This window comes from Terrapene carolina, unplaced genomic scaffold (genome assembly GCF_002925995.2).
Source record: "Terrapene carolina triunguis isolate 2854851 unplaced genomic scaffold, T_m_triunguis-2.0 Scaffold517, whole genome shotgun sequence".
In the NCBI taxonomy this organism is placed as follows: domain Eukaryota; kingdom Metazoa; phylum Chordata; order Testudines; family Emydidae; genus Terrapene; species Terrapene triunguis.
The window spans coordinates 1,091,879-1,108,387 of NW_020664868.1; the positions used below are offsets into that span (position 1 = coordinate 1,091,879).

General features: G+C 56.1%; 1 protein-coding gene across 1 annotated transcript; it reads left to right on the top strand.

The window, feature by feature from the left end:
- The first annotated feature begins 524 nt into the window (after positions 1-524).
- On the top strand, positions 525-15,678 carry KPTN (kaptin, actin binding protein). The gene is made up of 11 exons (XM_026658821.2): positions 525-742; positions 1,741-1,825; positions 3,746-3,800; positions 4,669-4,744; positions 6,422-6,495; positions 6,991-7,100; positions 9,578-9,673; positions 10,201-10,267; positions 10,746-10,881; positions 12,827-13,036; positions 15,085-15,678. Exons 1-11 carry the CDS (start codon positions 638-640, stop codon positions 15,214-15,216), a joined length of 1,146 nt encoding a protein of 381 aa, XP_026514606.1. The 5' UTR covers positions 525-637; the 3' UTR covers positions 15,217-15,678.
- Positions 15,679-16,509: the final 831 nt, after the last annotated feature.

The following is a 16,509-nucleotide window of genomic DNA, read 5'->3' on the forward strand; positions in this document are numbered from 1 at the left end:
GGGGTCAGGGGGTCATTCTGGGGTTGGGGGCGTTTCAGTTCACCTCCGTTCCTGGGGAGAGGGGTTAGGGAGCACACTCAGGTTGGGGGAAGTCCAACCAGGGTGGGGGACAAGGACATTTTCACTTCATTTCCTTGGTGAGAGAGGTCAGATTGGGGGCGGGGGGAGGAACTGGGAGTCATGGTTAGGGCAGGGGGCTGGGAATAAGGACTCCTGGGTTTGGGGAGAAGACTGGGGACTCCTGGGTTCTGTTCCCAGCCGTCCGGCTGATTCTTTGTGTGGCCTTTGGCCTGTGTCTCAGTTTCACGCTCTCTCTGGAATGAGGATAATGGGACTGATCTTTTTAAAGTGCTTTGAGATCCTCCCTCTGGTGCAATGTAGCCATTGTTTTTAAAGGCATGTGAGAGGTTATGGAAAAACACTCTTTGTTTGTATAAGGCCTGCAAACAGGAGTCAAGTATGGTGCAAAGTTTATTATTATTGCATTAAACTTTGTGACCTTTGGCAAAAATCTAAACTGTTAATCTAAGATCGTAAACTCTGCAAGGCAGGGACTGTTATTTTAGTCTGTGCTTGTACAACACTAGCACCATGGGGACCTGTTCCCTGGCACAAATAATAGTAACCAGTTGTGTAAATGATTTATTGTTTCTTGGCAGTTGATGCTGAGATTGTCTCGATTGACACTTTCAGCAAGTCGCCGCCGAAGAGGGGTCTCGTGGTGGGAATAACTTTCATTAAGGTACCTGCTTTTCCTTTCCTGCCCTCCACTTTCTTCAACAGATGGAGTTTGTTGCATTTTAAAATGCATGTAGCTCTGTGGGAGGTGCTGGAGTGAAATCCCTGAGGATGTAGCTAGCAACAAAACTGCTACGTCCCAGTCATCAGCAGTGCAAACTTCTGCACTGCATACACAGCCCTAATCTGTCTAACTCCACGCACATCTGTCTAAACTAGTGACCTAATATGATCCTCATTACTGTAGCACCTCACTATCTTTAATTCTTACAACTCTCCTGTGAGGTAGATCCATGCTATTATCCTCAGTGTACAGATAGGCAGTGGAGACCCAGAGTGGCTAAATGACTTAGACGCCCAATTGCCACCGAGTTTCAATGGGATTTGGGTGCCTAAGCCCCTTAGGCTCCTATGAAAAATCTCAGCCCAAATTTTTGGCTTCTTTGCTGAGACAGCTAGCATGAAGGAGGGCTGAGACCTGCTCTGTGCCTCAGTTTTCCCATCTGTAAAATGGAGATAATTATACCAACCTCCTTTGTAAAGTGCTTTGAGCTCTACTGATGGAAAGTGCTAGATGTTATGTAGGCCACTGAACCAGCTGTTATTCCCATGACCGTGACAACTTTGAGTCCCTGATTAACTGCCTATTGTACAGGCCAGTATTTTTCCCTTGTACTCCTCGGTCTGGGTCCGTCTGTCGTCTCTCGTGAGATAATTAGACCGTAAGCTTCATGGGGCAGGGAGTGTGGTTTTGTTCTGTGTTTCTGCCTCATGCCGTGGGGTGCTGGTCCATGACACGGGCTCTTAGATAATAGTAGAGGTGTAGGATTTAGACTCCATTGTTGGTCCCCAGAACTGTCTGTTCCCTTACGAAAATGGTATGGTAATGTTTCCTTTTTAAAAGTTGTGCTTTGAAATGAACCCCACAGGTTCTGTTACTCCATAAGCTAACGTCTCTGATGCTCCTCAGACGGATTCCTCTTTTTCCCTGTCTCTCTCTAGGACTCTGGAGATAAAGCGAGTCCATTTCTGAACATTTATTGTGACTATGAGCCTGGATCGGAATATAACCTGGACTCCATCGCACGTAAGTAACCAAGCTAACGTCTGACCTCTGACCCCTGTGCTGTTGTCTGGTGGGAGCAGGGCAGCAAAGAGTAAACATAATTGGCCTCCTGCAGTGAACCCAAGGGCTGCAATCTCGTCACATCTTACAAGCTAAGCCGCATCAGCCTGGCTCAGTACTTAGCTGTGGGACCTCTAGGGGAAACACAGGTGCTGCAGGGAGTGGTGTTGGTGACCCCACTGGGAGTGCTCTGAAGAGTGGGCACTCGCCCCTGTGAGGCACCCTCTTTCAGAGAAGACCTAACTGAAATCTGGCCGGTTACCGGTTGCAAAAAGTCCCCAGGCGCTTTCCCTAAAGCTCTGGTTGTCATCCCTGGTATCCTGGCCAATGTGAGTAATGGTGTTGTCTTCCTAAAGTTCCCACATTTGTTCCAGTTGCGGGACTTTCTGCCCTGCTGAGCAGGGACTGTCCCTTCCTGTGTGTCTGTACGGCCTCTGGCACGATGGGCTTCTGGGCGCGGCTGTAATCCAAATAATAAACAGCAAATAACAGTTGCAATGCTATGGCAGTTCTGTGTGCTGTTGAACAGCTGCTGTAGCCCACCCAAGAGGTGGCTGCATTTTAGTGGTATGTGAGTCACCCTTGGGGATCCTGTAGGCTGAAAGGTGCTGAGGAAATGGAAGGTTTTGTTCCAGAGATGAAGATCTTTAAGTTACTACAGAGAATTCTTGCTAGAACTGGCTGCCTAATGTAACTTCTGCTGGTGCACCCGTCCTTCAATCAGATTAAACGTACCGCCTGCAGAACTGAGCTGGGTGGCTGGGATTTTAACACTGTTCCAATCCTCATCTTGAAGACACTTGTGGATTTATTCTGGTCCCCCTGTCTTCTTACTATGGGGACACATTAAAAAGGAAATAGTATCAGGAGGCTCTTGTTAAATTTTAGGCCCTTCAGCCTTCCTCGAATCCTAGGTAGGTCCGTCTCCCCTCTTTAATTCCTGCTAGGTCCCGTTTCGCCCATAGCTTGGGGTGGGGGAGTGCAAGATTGACAGAATGACTGTCTGTTCCCCAGCCTAATTTAAATTATGGTTATTACGGTACTGCCTAGAGACCCCAACTGAGATCAGGGCCCATGTTGTGCCAGGCGCTGCCCAGACCCGGCCAAGATCGGAGCCCCATTGTCCCGGGTGCTGCCCAGACCCGGCCAAGATCAGAGCCCCGTTGTGCCAGGCACTGTACGTGCGCCTAGTAAGAGACAGCCCCTGCCCCAAAGAGCATACAGGCTAAACAGCCAGGGTAACTAAACAGTAAGCTGAAGGAAGGATTGTCACCCTCATTTTATCCTTTTATAGCCCTGCTTTGAACCCTGTCACTGTGCAAAAAGATTGGAAAAAAAATCTGTGAACCTTAAGAAAAGTTGTTTTGCGGGGTGGGGAGGCGTCTGTATCTCAGAAATCCCTTTGTCGCATGGTCCCCTATATGGATCACTAGCCTATCCAGCGCCCCCATGAGGCACACCACATTCCTGTGCAATCTAAGTTCCCCTGCAGATTTTAGAGGACTTAGACGAGTCGAGCGTGGAACAGAAAGCTGGCTGTAACCTTAACTCTAGCTGACCCGGCACTCGTCTCCAGTGAGGGCGTGAGGCCCGGAGAGGTGCGGTGATGTGCCAGGGTCACACAGCGAGCCTGTGGCCGCGCTGGGACTTGAACGCCAATCTCTTAGATCCCTGGCCACGTGGGCATCTACTGCTTCCCTTTGAGGTGGGGGTTAAAGCGTCGATTGCAGGAATGCTAAACGCCAAAGCAGCTCCTCTGGGCCGCAGCCTCTGACTCTCAGAGAGCATGTGGTGCAATTTGTGGTGGTGTTTTGTTAGAGAACCGGCGGGTAATTCTGTGTCCGATTTCCCTTCTTACTCATCTCTGTTCTTCCCCTCCAGAAAGCTGCTTGAACCTGGAGCTGCAGTTCACCCCATTTCAGCTGTACCATGCAGAGTACGTCTATTGCTCCGCCATTCTCTTCTCTTCCCATACACGAGCCTGCGAGCTCACACTAGCAATAACCGTCCGTCCCCCCAGCCCCTCCCTGCTTTAAACATCAGCCAGAAAAGAGACATTGAAGACCTTGGGATTTGCCATTCTGTCTTTCGGAGGCCTGGGTGTGTCTAGTACATGGAACGGGCATGGTCGGCTGGGCAGTTGTGCACAACAAGGCGGGTGATCTGGGAAAGGCATTTCAGAAACATGCAGGGGTGGCTTCCAGTCTCCATGACCCTTGGGCAGTGAAGTTTACAATTGTGACCAGAGTGGTCACTGATGCAGGGAATGGGGCATTGTGGGACAGCGGCTGGAGGACTGTTAGGATCAACGCAGGTCACACAGTGTCTACGCTTGCCCTGTGTCGATCTTGGTAGGTTGGCCATCGTGCCAGACTGCCCGGGGAGGTGGTTTGACTGCGTCGCCATAAAGGGGCGTTTACGTCGGCTGGAGACAAATGGAAGTGTAGACACATGTGCAAATAGGATGATGCTGGCAACTTACATCAACCTCCGTTTTTAGGTGTTGACCAGGCCTAGGATTGTTCATGCTCCTTAAAGATCTGGTAGCACTTTTCTCAAGAGTTAGGCGTGTCAGCCCTGGGCGGTATCCAGGCGGGTGGACTGTGTGTGCTGGATCCCGAAGTGCTGAGCACGCTCAAGTCCTGCTGAAGTCCCTGAGAATCAGGGTGCCCAGCACCATTCCGAACCAGGCCCGTGCGAAGCGCTTTGGGATCCGTCGGCAGCAAAGTCTTTCCTCCAGCGGCACCTTTCCCGCAGCTGGGTCCTCAGATGCGTGAAATCATTTTCCTTTTCTGCTCTTCTAGAGTCCACGTTGGAGACCAGCCAGAGACCGTCTTTCTGCTGAGCGGGAACGACCCCTGCATCCACCTGTACAAAGAGGTGAGATCAGTGCACACGAGGAGCCACGCACAGCTGGGTTCTGCCCTGGTACGGACCCATGTGCTCCGGAGCTCACTCGGAGAACAGTTGAGTCCTGTGTGGCGTGGCACCTTTCCTCTCCAGCACCAGGATTACTTACCTTCACTAAAATGCAGCCACCTCTGGAGTGGGGTGGGGCAGCTGTTAACATGGGGATCCCTCATGCAGGGCTGACATGCAGCTGCCTCTGGAGTGGGGTGTGTAAGGGTGTGGACTCACCCCTGCAGCGCCCCCTACAGGTTGCTTTGGGGAATCAGCTCATCCAGCATCTGGAGCGCCCTCTACAGGCCAGTGATCCGCCTGTCCTGGCCCCCCGTGTCCCTCCCAGGACCCGGTGCCCCTATTACTGGGATGCTGCCCCCTGGCAGTACCCCACAGATCTGGGTCTCCCCTCCCTGGGGAACCCCCATCCACTACCCCCACCTTGCCTCAGTACTAGGCCCTGCCAGTCACCAACTAGCCCCCGCTCCCTGGGGCAGACTGCAGTATAGGCCACTCATCATCGGCAAGGTTGGGTTTGGACCTGCTGCCCTGGCCTAGCCCTGGGCTGCCCTCTGCAATCCCCAGTACCCCTTAGCCTTCTCCTAGGCCGCAGCCTGGGGCTTTCCAGGCTGGAGCTCCCCAGCCTTTCCCCGGCCCTGCTCCACTCAGGTACCCTGTCTCTAGATCCCTGCAGCCAGGCCCTTCTCTCTCTGAAGGCAGAGAGAGACTCTGGCCTGAGCGCCTGGCTCCCTGCCTTTATAGGGCCTGCTGAGGCTGTTTGGGGCGTGGCCCCAGCTGCAGCCACTTCCCCCCAATCAGCTCAGCCTTCACGCTGCCTGCTCCCTGGGCTATCTCAGGCCCTTCCAGGCAGGAGCAGGTGTCCACCCTGCTACAGGTGGGGCAGGAATCGCTCACCCAGTGCCAAAAGTGGCCCCTGAAGGCGTGAGGTGTGGCAGCTTCTTCCCCAGTCATCCGTATAGCGCTTTAGGACCGGAAATGGGAGATACTGTGATGAACTGCATCACACAGGCTGAAGAATTTCCCCCTGTTCTTTCTGTGGTTGAGCTAGAGCAGAGCTCTTAGGAAGAGATGTCCTGTCTCGAGAGAGTCTCCAAGTGCTGAGAATCCACCACAGCTCTTCATTGCTTCTCTAATACTAAGAGCCCCACCCTGTAGCACTTGCATTGCACTGTGTGGCTCTCTGCCCCTCCCCTGGGCATCGCAAGGCTGGGAGCTTGTTGTGTGTCACCAGGTGCAGGTTCACTTCCTTCTCAGAGATGCAGTGCTGCTGGTATCGGCGTGGGAGGAGGAATGTGGTAATAGCAAAGTGTTACCTAGCACTCTTCGTCAGTAGATCCTAAAGCACTTTACAGAGGAGGTTGGTCTCATCATCCCTTTGGGGATGGGGAAACTGAGGCACAGAGAAAGAGAAGTGACGTTGCCCAAGGTCGCCCAGCAGGCCAATGGCAGAGCCGGGAACAGATCCCGGGTCTCCGGAGTCTGTGTGGTGATCCGGCCACGCTGCCTCAAAGGCACACTGGGGCAAGTTGAATGCGAGTAACTGGGATTGGCCCCCAGTGTATTTGAGCACGGTGTCTGGCCTGGAGGGTTTCCAGCCATCTCCGGGGCAATGACGCGACCGCTTCCCCCTTGCAGAACAAAGGCTTGCACCAGTTCGAGGAGCAGCCCGTGCAGAACCTCTTCCCGGAGCTGCAGGAGCTGCCCAGCAAGTAGGAGAAATGGTTTGTTAGGGACGCGTCCCCCGGGTGGCTGAGCGGCAGTGCTGGGGAGGAGGTGTCTGTGTTAGCGTGTGCGGGGCTGGGGGGGGACACGACTCGTTAGCGCAAACCGGGGCCCGATCCCCAGATTGGCGTCACTCCATTGGAGTCAAGGCATCCATTTGACACCGGCTGCGGCTCTAACCCATGGTTTATACCCAGCTAACCCCAGTGGTTCCCCGCCTTTCCCACGCTAGGTCGCCCACCCCACCTACCCGGACCTCTTCCCCTCCTTAGCAAGTGGGCAATGTGGTCGTGACTCCAGCCTGCAGGTTGCGATCTCTGCTCTGTCTGGTTCTCATGTGCAAGGGCTTCCTGCTGCTACTCTCAGCTCTGCAGCTCCTGGTCCCCCTCCTTCCCCGCCGGAGTCTCTCCTACCGCCTTTTCCTTTCCTCTCCCCCCTCCCCCCGGCGGCGCACAACCCCACGTGTTGTGTTTCCCCCCCAGCGTGCTGTGGCTGGACGTCTGCAACATCCCCGGCTCAGGCCGGCGTCTCACGGCCTTCGGGTGCCAGAGCGGCTACATCCGGGTGGCGCAGGTGGAGCAGGCCAGCAGAGGTGAGCTGGGGCTGCCCTTCCACGGGCACACAGGGTATTGGTGGGTGAGCCAGGTGTGACGGGTTCCCCCCGCGGTGCCACCTGGAACTGGGGTACCGCTGAGCCCTCTGACCCACCAGCCTGGGCTCCCTCTCTCGCTGAGCGGCTGTGACAAGCTGCAGACCCGCTCCTGATCCTACACTTCCGCCAGCGTTCACACCCCCAGCTGCAGTTACATGCAGGCTTTCTGGCTAGCCACTGCACGAACCAACAGCAGAAAGGCTACAGCCAAATTAACCACCCGCTTCCCAACCTAGGACCCCAGGGCTGCACCGTCCTGACCTGGTCCAAACCCCAACCAGTCTGAATGTATCGTCCAGTTCACCTCCCCCTCAATGTGGAGAGGGTTATGCAACCGCCTCTGTCCCTTGAGCTACGTTTTCCCATGCATGTCCCTCAAACTCACTGGTTTAGATAAAGCCAAAACAAATGTATTAACTACAAAAGAGAGATTGTAAGTGATAGCAAACAGATTAAAGCAGATTACCTAGTAACTAAACAGAAACTCAAACTGTCTAACACACTAGTTAGATTGAACATGAGTTAGAAGTTTCTCACCCTGAGAGACGGTACAAGCAGGCTGCAGATTCTTAAGGTACAAGCTACACTTGCTTTGCAACTTGGAATCCCCAGGCGTTTCATACACCGGCTAGCAATCCCTTTAGCCTGGGTCCAGCACTTCACCCCGTTCAGTCTTTGTTCCTCGGGTGTTTCCAGGAGTCCTCTTGTGTGGGGAGTGAAGAACCACAGAGGACATCACTCCCCGCCTTCTATAGCGTTAGCATATACTGGGGACCCTTTGTTTCAAAGCTTGGTTCCCAGCCTGGTTTGTGGGAAAACACTGACATCCCAAGATGGAGTCCAGCATCATGTGGCCTGGTCACATGCTCTTGTAGCGTCACAGCAGCCATCACGCACAGGCTGTCTGGCGTGTTCTCAGAAAGGCTCGCCAGGTGGGGAATGAGCTTCTCCTGAGGACTGTGGTTTTTCCCAGTGGCTCATTGCCCTTAATAGGCCCTTCCCAACCGGCCATCTAGACTGACAGCTAGTGGGCGTTACCCAGGTGTAACTACAATGACGTACAGATACACAGTCAGTATTTATAACTTCTGATACAGAAATGATACACGCATGCAAATAGGATAATCCGATTCAGCAAATCATCCCTTTTCCAGTGACCCCTTACGTGACCTGTTTTGTACAAAATGCATCACAATGATGTCATCATCATCATCCTAGACCTCTGAAGAATATGGGGGGCAGCGTCACACCGGGAACGGGGCAGGGATCTGCCGAGTCTCAGTCCAGTCCTTGGGCAGGAGGTGCCCTGGCCATTGTTGCAGACAGGGGCCTGATCCCCAGCTGGAATGGATCAGTCTAGCGCCAGCGGAGCGCCTTCCCTTGACATCTGGCCCCATTGGCACCAATGGGGAGCTGCCGGTTTACACCGGCTGGGAGCGGGCTGAGGAACAGCGGTTTAGATCTCCCATAAACTGCTCCTCCCTCGGCCGCTGAATCCCCTCTTGCGAGCCCAGAGGGCTCCCCTCTCTAAGACGGACGCTCAAGAAGGAGGGGAACTCATCTGAGCCGAGGCTCTGCACAGCCCAGGGGAGCGGACTGCGGGAGCTTCCTACTACACCCCTCGGGACAGGGGCTTGGCCAGATGGGATCTGATGGGCGTTTTCATCTCTGCTGGGGATGACCCTGCCCTAGTCTCTGGAGAGGAGATGGACCAGATGGCCACTTATGGGGCTTTTCCATCTCTAGATCTCAGGGTAGATCTGGCCTCTCCACCCACGGGTCCCGTGAGGCACTGACCCACGTTTAACTCTGTCCTCCCTGCAGCAGGGCGTGCGTCGAGTAAGGCCGTGTCTACGCTGGGTGGGAGTTTCAACCGCTAGTGCGCCAGCACTGGTCTAAACGGCTAGCGTAGGCCTGCTGCGAATCGTGTCTACACAAGCCGTCTGCACCAGTGTGGACTAGCGCCGGGCACAAAACGCTTTTCCCATCCCGCAGGAACGTTGAAGATTTCGAAGCCGTTTCCCTCCAAATTGGGACAAAAAGGGCGAAATTCCCCCAAACTTCACAGCCCGAGAGACCAAAATAAGTCCGGGTTCAGGTCAATGGAAGCGTTTAGTTAATTTCCAAACGTTTCGATTGCAACCTTTTTTTTACCCTTTGTTTAGTGTAAACTAGGTTAAATTTCAACCCGCCCTCCCCCTCCCCCCCAACTTTTCTGAAACATTAACACTTTTTTTGTTTCCGTCGGGAAATTCATCAAAACGGCTCATTTCCCGCTCACGGTTTTGGGGACTTGGCGGGAGAACATTTTGTCCAGAAAGTCCCACTCAGCTGTAGCGTGGGCAGGGCCTACGCTCCTTCCAGGCCGGGTCGTCCGCCTTGCCCTCAGCCTCCTGTGTCTCTGCTCTCCGTTGCAGAGGTGCTGCAGAGCTGGAGCATTCAGCAGGACGGCCCCATCTCCAAGGTCCTGGTGTTCAGGCTGCCGCCCTCCGAGAGCGACCCTGCCCAGAATGGTAAGCACGAAGGGAGCTGGGGGTGGGCGGCGTGGCTTAGATTTGACCAAGCAGACATTGGAGGGGGTTCATTTGTATCTCGCGGGGTGCTCTGTGGGGTCTGATGCACGTTAACCCTTGCAGCGCAGAGTACAAATGAACTTGTTCTTTGCCTTCCCTCGCAAACAGCCCCAGCCCCCTCCCTCGCTCCGGTTTCCACCCACTCGCGTGTCCTTTGGGGCTGCCTGGGGTTCAGGTGGGTTAGCGAACAGGCACTTGTTCTGTGCCCTAAGTCTTGGGGGGCACATTTCGGGGAGGTACAGGCCACAGGAGTCCTGCTTCCGCTTCGCTTGACCCCTGCAATGGAGTCAGGCTGAAGCGAGGCAGCAGGTGGAGTGGGGGTCGAGGAGGGCCCAGACGAGCTTGCCTGGCAGATGGGGAGAGGGAAGCTGCCAGGTTGCCCGGAGCCCTGCAATGGCTGGGAGCCAAGCGTTAGCCCGCTGGCTGGTGTGTTTCCCCGTCACGACCCGCTGTGTCTGCTCCCCCAGGTAATGCTGGCAACCAGGGCTACAGCGTTCTCGTCACTAGCACTATCGAGCTGTCCGTGGTGTACAGGTCAGTGCTGGGGCTGGGACACGCCAAGACGCACTTTCCCGGCGCTCTCCCCATGGGGCCCTTTCCGGGCCCTGACTGGGGATGATGGGACCACGAGGGCAGATTGAGCGTGGGGTCGAGGGCGCGGATGCTACCATCGGAGAGCTGCTGCGGTCTCCTCCCGCCCAGCTCATCTGCACTTGGATCGGCAGGATCCCTCTCCCGTGTGCCCACGAGCGGAACGCATGGCCTTGTCTCCCCTCCGGTTCCACTGGAGACAGGGCTGTGACCAGAAGGAGAACGGCCTGCCTAGCCCAGCAACACGCAGCCTTTCCCGGAGCCAGGGTCCTCCCCAAGGAGCCCTCCTCAGTCCTGACCCTGACCCAGGCTTCCGGGGGGGTGGTGGTGGTTGAGACGCAGCGTGGCCCAGCACGGGGGCTGGGCTGGCACTCCAGAGATCTCTGCTGTGTTTGGTAACTTCCCTCACCGTGGCCCCCAGGAATGTCCTGACCCACGGGCTGGCAGACCAGCTGACCCTGCCAGCCAGCGACCAGCATGACAGCGTGCTCTGTGCCCTGGTGACCGACGTCGATTTCGACGGAGCGCCTGAGATACTCCTCGGCACATATGGACAGGTAGGCGGAGGGGCATGGCGGGGTGCTGGGGGAGGGCTGCTTCTTCCCTGCCTGCATGGTGAAACCCACTGAAACGGGCTGGTCTAGGGCCGACCCCAGGCAGTGAGTGAGAGCATGTGTCAGGTGGGATCTGCTGTGTGAATCTGTGATGGGGCACCGAGGGATTGGCCAGTCCCAGCTGCTTCAGAGGAAGGTGCAACAAACTCTGAAGTGACAGGGGAACTGCTCTGCCACAGGGTGACCTGGCCTTTTACTAGGCTGAGTCAAGGGGCAGAAGCTCCCTGCAAATGGGGGGCAGAGGGGTAATAGAGGGAGTGAGGGGAGATACTGAGACTCTGCCAGGTGGGAGAGAGAGGGGCAGCTGGCTCCAGGCAGGGAATGGGGGTCCCGGGGGTTCCTACCAGCTCCCCGGCCTGTGATACTTCCCTGGGTCCCACTCTCACATCCATCGTCCCCCACCCCCATGCCGGGTTTACGCTGGGGTGGAGCTCCCACCTCCTGGTTCTGCTGTCCCCGGATCATGTGACAGGAGCATGTGACTCAAGTTCAGCGCTGCTGGGAGATCACAGAATCGAACTGTAGCATCATCGAAATGTTGGGCTGGAAGGGCCCTCGAGAGGGCATCGCATCCAGCCCCCTGCGCTGAGCCAGGGCCAAGTGAACCTAGACCAACCCAGACAGGGGTTTGCCCAACCTGTTCTTAAATCCGCCAGAGACGGGGATGCCACAACCTCCCTGCTCACCGGTCCCAGAGCTTAACCGGCCTTAGAGTTAGAAAGTTTGTCCTAATATCCAACCTAGAGCTCCCTTGCTGCCGATTAAGCCTGTTCCTCCTTGTCCTACCAGCAGTGGACAGTTGATCACCATCCTCTTTGTACCAGCCTTGAAGACTGTTCTGGTTCCCCCTCACTCATCGGTTCTCCAGACTACACGTGCCCCGTTGTTTTAACCTCTCCTCCTAGGTCAGGTGTTTTAAACCTTTTCTCATTTTTGTTGCTCTCCTCTGGGCTCTCTCCAGTTTGTCCCCATCTTTTGTAAAGTGTGTTCCCCAGCGCTGAGCGGAGCGGGACAGTTCCCTCCCGTGTCTTATCCACGACACGCCTGTTTACACCCCCCGCAGTGCTAGTCACCCTTTTCACAACTGCGTCACAGGATTGACACACATTTGATTTGTGATCCCCTCTAACTCCCGGCTCCGTTCCGGCCGGCCGACCCCCTAGCCAGGTATAAAGGGCGAGAGGGAGAGATTCAAAGGAGCGAGGGAGCTGTGGCAGCTGGTCTGTGTGGAGGATGGGAGCCCTCGGGAGGGGTCTCCTGCTCTAGCGAGCCTGCAGACAGAAGTTGGGCGTGCCTGGTTTTAAGCTGAACCGTCTTAGGATAAAAAGTGCAAAGCCCCAGATTGTGGTGATTTTGTTTGGCTGCGGAGTTGGGGAAACTGAGGCAGCGCCCTGTTGAGCACCAGATAAGGTGAGACCCTGTCACGCGCCCTAGTGGCTAGAGCTCAGCTCGTGCCCTGAAGCAGGAGAATCTCTAGCCCTGCCAAATCCTCACTGTTCTAACGCTGGATTTTCTTGTTAATCCCACAAACATCCCTCGTTGAATCCCGCTAAGCTCTTGGCTTCAGTGAAATCATGTGGCAGGGAGTTCTACTGGCTGACAAGGTTTAAAGTGTGTGTGTGTGTTTGTTTCCTGTGCGCGCCTTCTGCTGAAATGGGCCAGTAAATGCCAGGCCTGCTGGAGGAGGGACGGCTGTCCAGAGGTGGGGGCTGATTAGGAGCTTCCTGGCTCTTTTGCAAATGTTGGTCATTTCGTGCTGCGCCTGCATCCCGCTGGGTTACACCCTCCCCTGCCAGCACAGCCTGGCCATCGTTAGCACGGCCCATCTGTCCGCCTGCAAACTCGCCTGCCTGCTTCCCAGCACGTTTCTCTCTTCCCCCTGTTGCAGGAGCTGCTCTGTTACAAGTATTGGAGCTCGGGTGCTACCGGTGCTGGTGCAGCCGAGGCCGAAGCCTCGTCGCAGCCCGCTGGGGAGTTCCATCTGCTCTGGAAGCGGAGTTTCCCCAGCCCCCTGCTGTCCATGGAGTACGCAGACCTGACCTGCGACGGGCTATGCGAGCTGGCCGTGGTGTGTCTGAAGGGGCTGCATGTTCTGCAGGTGAGTTGGCCCTTCTGAGAAGGCCAAGCAGATCTCAGTAGCCCTCCGCCTTTAGCTGTCCCAGTGTCCTGGCCAACAATAATGACTTTCTCTCTGGCTGAAAACTCTCCTGTTCTGCTTCACTTCCTGTCCTAAACCGGTGCGTGGGGTTGCTATGTGGATGTTAAACAGCTGCCGCATCCCAGCCTGGAGGTGGCTACATGTCAGTGGTAGGTGAGCAGTCCCTGTACAAACAGCTGCTGCATCCCAGCCTGGAGGTGGCTGCATGTCAGTGGTAGGTGAACAGTCCCTGTACAAACAGCTGCCGCATCCCAGCCTGGAGGTGGCTCCATGCCTGTGGCAGGTGAAGTGATCCTTGCATATGTGGCTTAAATCCTTTGCAATCTTTGGGGATGAAATATACTGCAAGAAATGCGAGAGGAATATTTTAAAGTTAGATTTCTGATGTATCCGTGTGGTCCCTATTTCTGGGGATCGGGTCCCCCCCTCCTTGCGATCGTGAGACGTTCCACCCTGAGGGAGTCTTCCCCTCTCACTGGCCAATCGAGAGTCTCCCAGAATTCCCAGAGCTGATAAGACCCATGCTGCAGCACTCTGGGGCTGCCAAACGTGGCTGGGGAGGAGGGACGTAGGAAGCTGGTTGTGTTTCACTGCTGCAGACTGTCGGGCCATCTGGTCGGGTGTTGCTGCCTCTTCCTGTACTGGCTCTGGTCACTGGTCCATCCAGTCGGGTGGTGCAGCCTTCAGCAGTGCCCAGTGCCGGTACAGAAGACGATTTAAAAAAAAAACCTTTCCCCACTTCTGATAGTGTCACAGGCCAATGATATGGGAGGACGGGGGATTCCTTGCTGTGATCTGCTCATGCACTAGATTTGACTCTTCCTGTCTTAGCTGCAAAAGTTATTGGTGATAGAAGCCTCGCAATAACTGACCCTCTGATCTGTTGCACTGTGAACACCACCGCTTGTGCCTGCCCACCACACGAAGGAGTATTTCCTTGTATCCCGTCTAGATTCCCTGGGCCTTACCTTGCTGGGGATCCACCAGCGCTTGTATGGGCCGAGGGTAACCAGGAGCTCAGAGTTCATAGCACCGTCGAGTCCCTCCTCCACTCTGCTCTTTGCCTATTAACGAGTTGTTTAAAATAGAAACGTGGGCCCCGGGCCCGCCGCTGCGTGCCGGGGAACAGAGAAGGGCAGCAAACAGGGGGGTAAAAACCCCATTTCCAAGTGGTGGCGAATGTCCCCAGCACAGGTGCTGCAGAGCACAGCCAGAACGTTGCATGCAGCAATGGGGCGCTTATATCCAAGAGGAGCAGCCCAGGATCGGGAGGGCCGCCCTAGCCCCGTTGTCCTTGGACTGCAGGTTTTGTCCTCTCGGAGAATCTTCCCGGAGAGCCGCAGGCTCGTCAACAGAGGCAGGACTTTCTGCCCTTGCCGACTGTAGGAAGGAAGAGGGAGACTGTCTCTAGGGCAGAGAAAAGGCAAACGTCTGAGTTGCCCTAATCCGGTTCTCCATAGTCGGCCTTAAGTACAGCCCCAAACGCTGCTTGTAAACGCAGCTGTCACAAGGGAAAGGTGCCAGGCCTGAGTCCCGCAGTTTGACATCGGGGTACAGTCAGAAATGCCAGACGACTTTGCAACGTGCGTTCTGTGCGCGACGCACCCCAGGCCGCCTGCCAGGACACGGAACAACTAGCAGAGAAAGAAAGAGCAGATCCGTTCAGCGGTGATTGATTATCATCCTGCTAGCACCTAGGAACCCATTGTCCCTAGCGGGCTCATGTGATGGAGAGAGACAGGCAGGCAGGAGCTGCAGAGGAGAAGATCCTTGCACGGATGCGTGTGCAGGGTTAGCAGAAGCGAGTGCTAAGCCAATCGAGCGGCGGGAGACCAGGCCTCTCGGGTCAGCTGAAGCGAGTTCTGGCCAGTGGGCGATCTGAGCTGGCTCCTGAAATGAAGGGGGGGTTGTCGGTAGCCGTGCCGTAACCTCTCTGGGCCCGTCCTGCTCACCAGCTCACTGCTTCTCTCCCTTCTCCTCCCACACAGCACAGCCTGAAGCAGACGGCTCAGTGCCTTCTGGAGAGGCTTCGCCAGGAGGTGGCACGGCGGGCGAACCGCAGCCGCGCCTCCCAGCGGGTGCGAGCTGCTAACGCGGATGGGGAAGCAGCAGAGGTATAACTGGGCATGGCCTGCGCTCGCCACATCGCAGCTGATTTCTGGCCAGCCTGGTTGCAGAAGCCTGCTCTCCGCAGGGGCTCCGGGAGGGGCTGGCAGTCAGAGGGGCCCTGAACGGCCGGGGAACAATGATGGCAGCGGCAGGGAGAGATCAGGACATGCCGAAGGATCCAGCCCTAACGGCTCTTCATCTGTGAGAGTGGAGCAGCCATCCAGGAAGCCGTGCTGTAGCCTTCCTGCCTTGGACGTGTGCCGGTTCCGCGCAGCGTGTGCCCGGTACACACAGCACGTACCAGGCACTCCCCTCCTGCTGGGGAGAGCAAAGGACGAACCTCGGACTTCTCCAGTCCCTTTGCCCGCTCTGGGCCGGCCAGGCAGGGGCCAGCCCGTGGCACAAGAGGCCCCGAAAGTGTGAGACCCAGGGCCACAGCTGACTTGGAGGGACGTTTACATTAACCCCCCCACCCCTCCCGCCCAGTAAAAGTTCCCATGCACCCGGTGTCTTGCTGCCATCTGTGTCTTCCCTGGTAAGGGGCGTGGAGCTAGGTGGAGGTCCCTGCTAGAGGGGCCGCAGGCCACTTTTCAGGGTGCATTTGGGGCCCTCCTGTGACCCTTTAATGGAGGAGCCCCTGGGCATTCAATTTGCAGCAGGTCCCCTGGGCCAGAGAAGGGTAAGCGGTCTGCGAGTGGGAAGTCATTTCTGAGAGCTCCTTGGCCTAGCAGGCAAAGGCCAGGGAGAGCCAGCGCCTGGGAGCTGGAGCCAGACAAGCGGAGACTAGAAATGGGCTCGTGTTTAGCTGTGAGGGTCTTTAACCGGTGGAGGCCCTGGATTCGCCATCACCTGCCGTCTTTGAGTCAAGTGGGTTCTGGAGTAGCCCCGGGAATGGAGCAGGGGGATGGACCCTGGTCAGTTTCTGAAGGGGGGGCCTGTGATAGCAGGGGATGGGACTCAGTGACCCAGGAGGTCCCGTCCAGTCCGATGTTCCCACTGAAAGCCTGAGCGTCTGGGCTGGATGCAGGACTCGCTAGGGGAGGCACTCTGCGGGGGGTCAGGCTGGACGATCAAAATGGGCCCTTCTGGTTTCCTCTAGTTATGCTTCTCCCCGTCTTACAGTTTATGGGGAAACTGAGGCACATGTGGCCGCGACCTGCCTGGGGTCACCCAGTGAGTCGGGGGAGGGGGGAGAGCAGGGAGTAGCTCCCCAGGAGGCCTGGCTCACCGCCTGACAGCCTGCCATACCACAGGGACAGGCAGCACCGTCTCTCAGAGCAGCAGCCCCATATACTCCTGCCAGA

What these genes read in the sequence shown, in the direction of transcription:
- KPTN (XM_026658821.2), top strand. Translation starts at nt 638, where the DNA reads ATGATTTATTGTTTCTTGGCAGTTGATGCTGAGATTGTCTCGATTGAC. An exon ending in CTGCAGGAGCTGCCCAGCAA is followed by an intron (nt 6,496 to 6,990) that starts GTAGGAGAAATG and finishes TTTCCCCCCCAG; the next exon opens with CGTGCTGTGGCTGGACGTCT. An exon ending in GAGCGACCCTGCCCAGAATG is followed by an intron (nt 9,674 to 10,200) that starts GTAAGCACGAAG and finishes CTGCTCCCCCAG; the next exon opens with GTAATGCTGGCAACCAGGGC.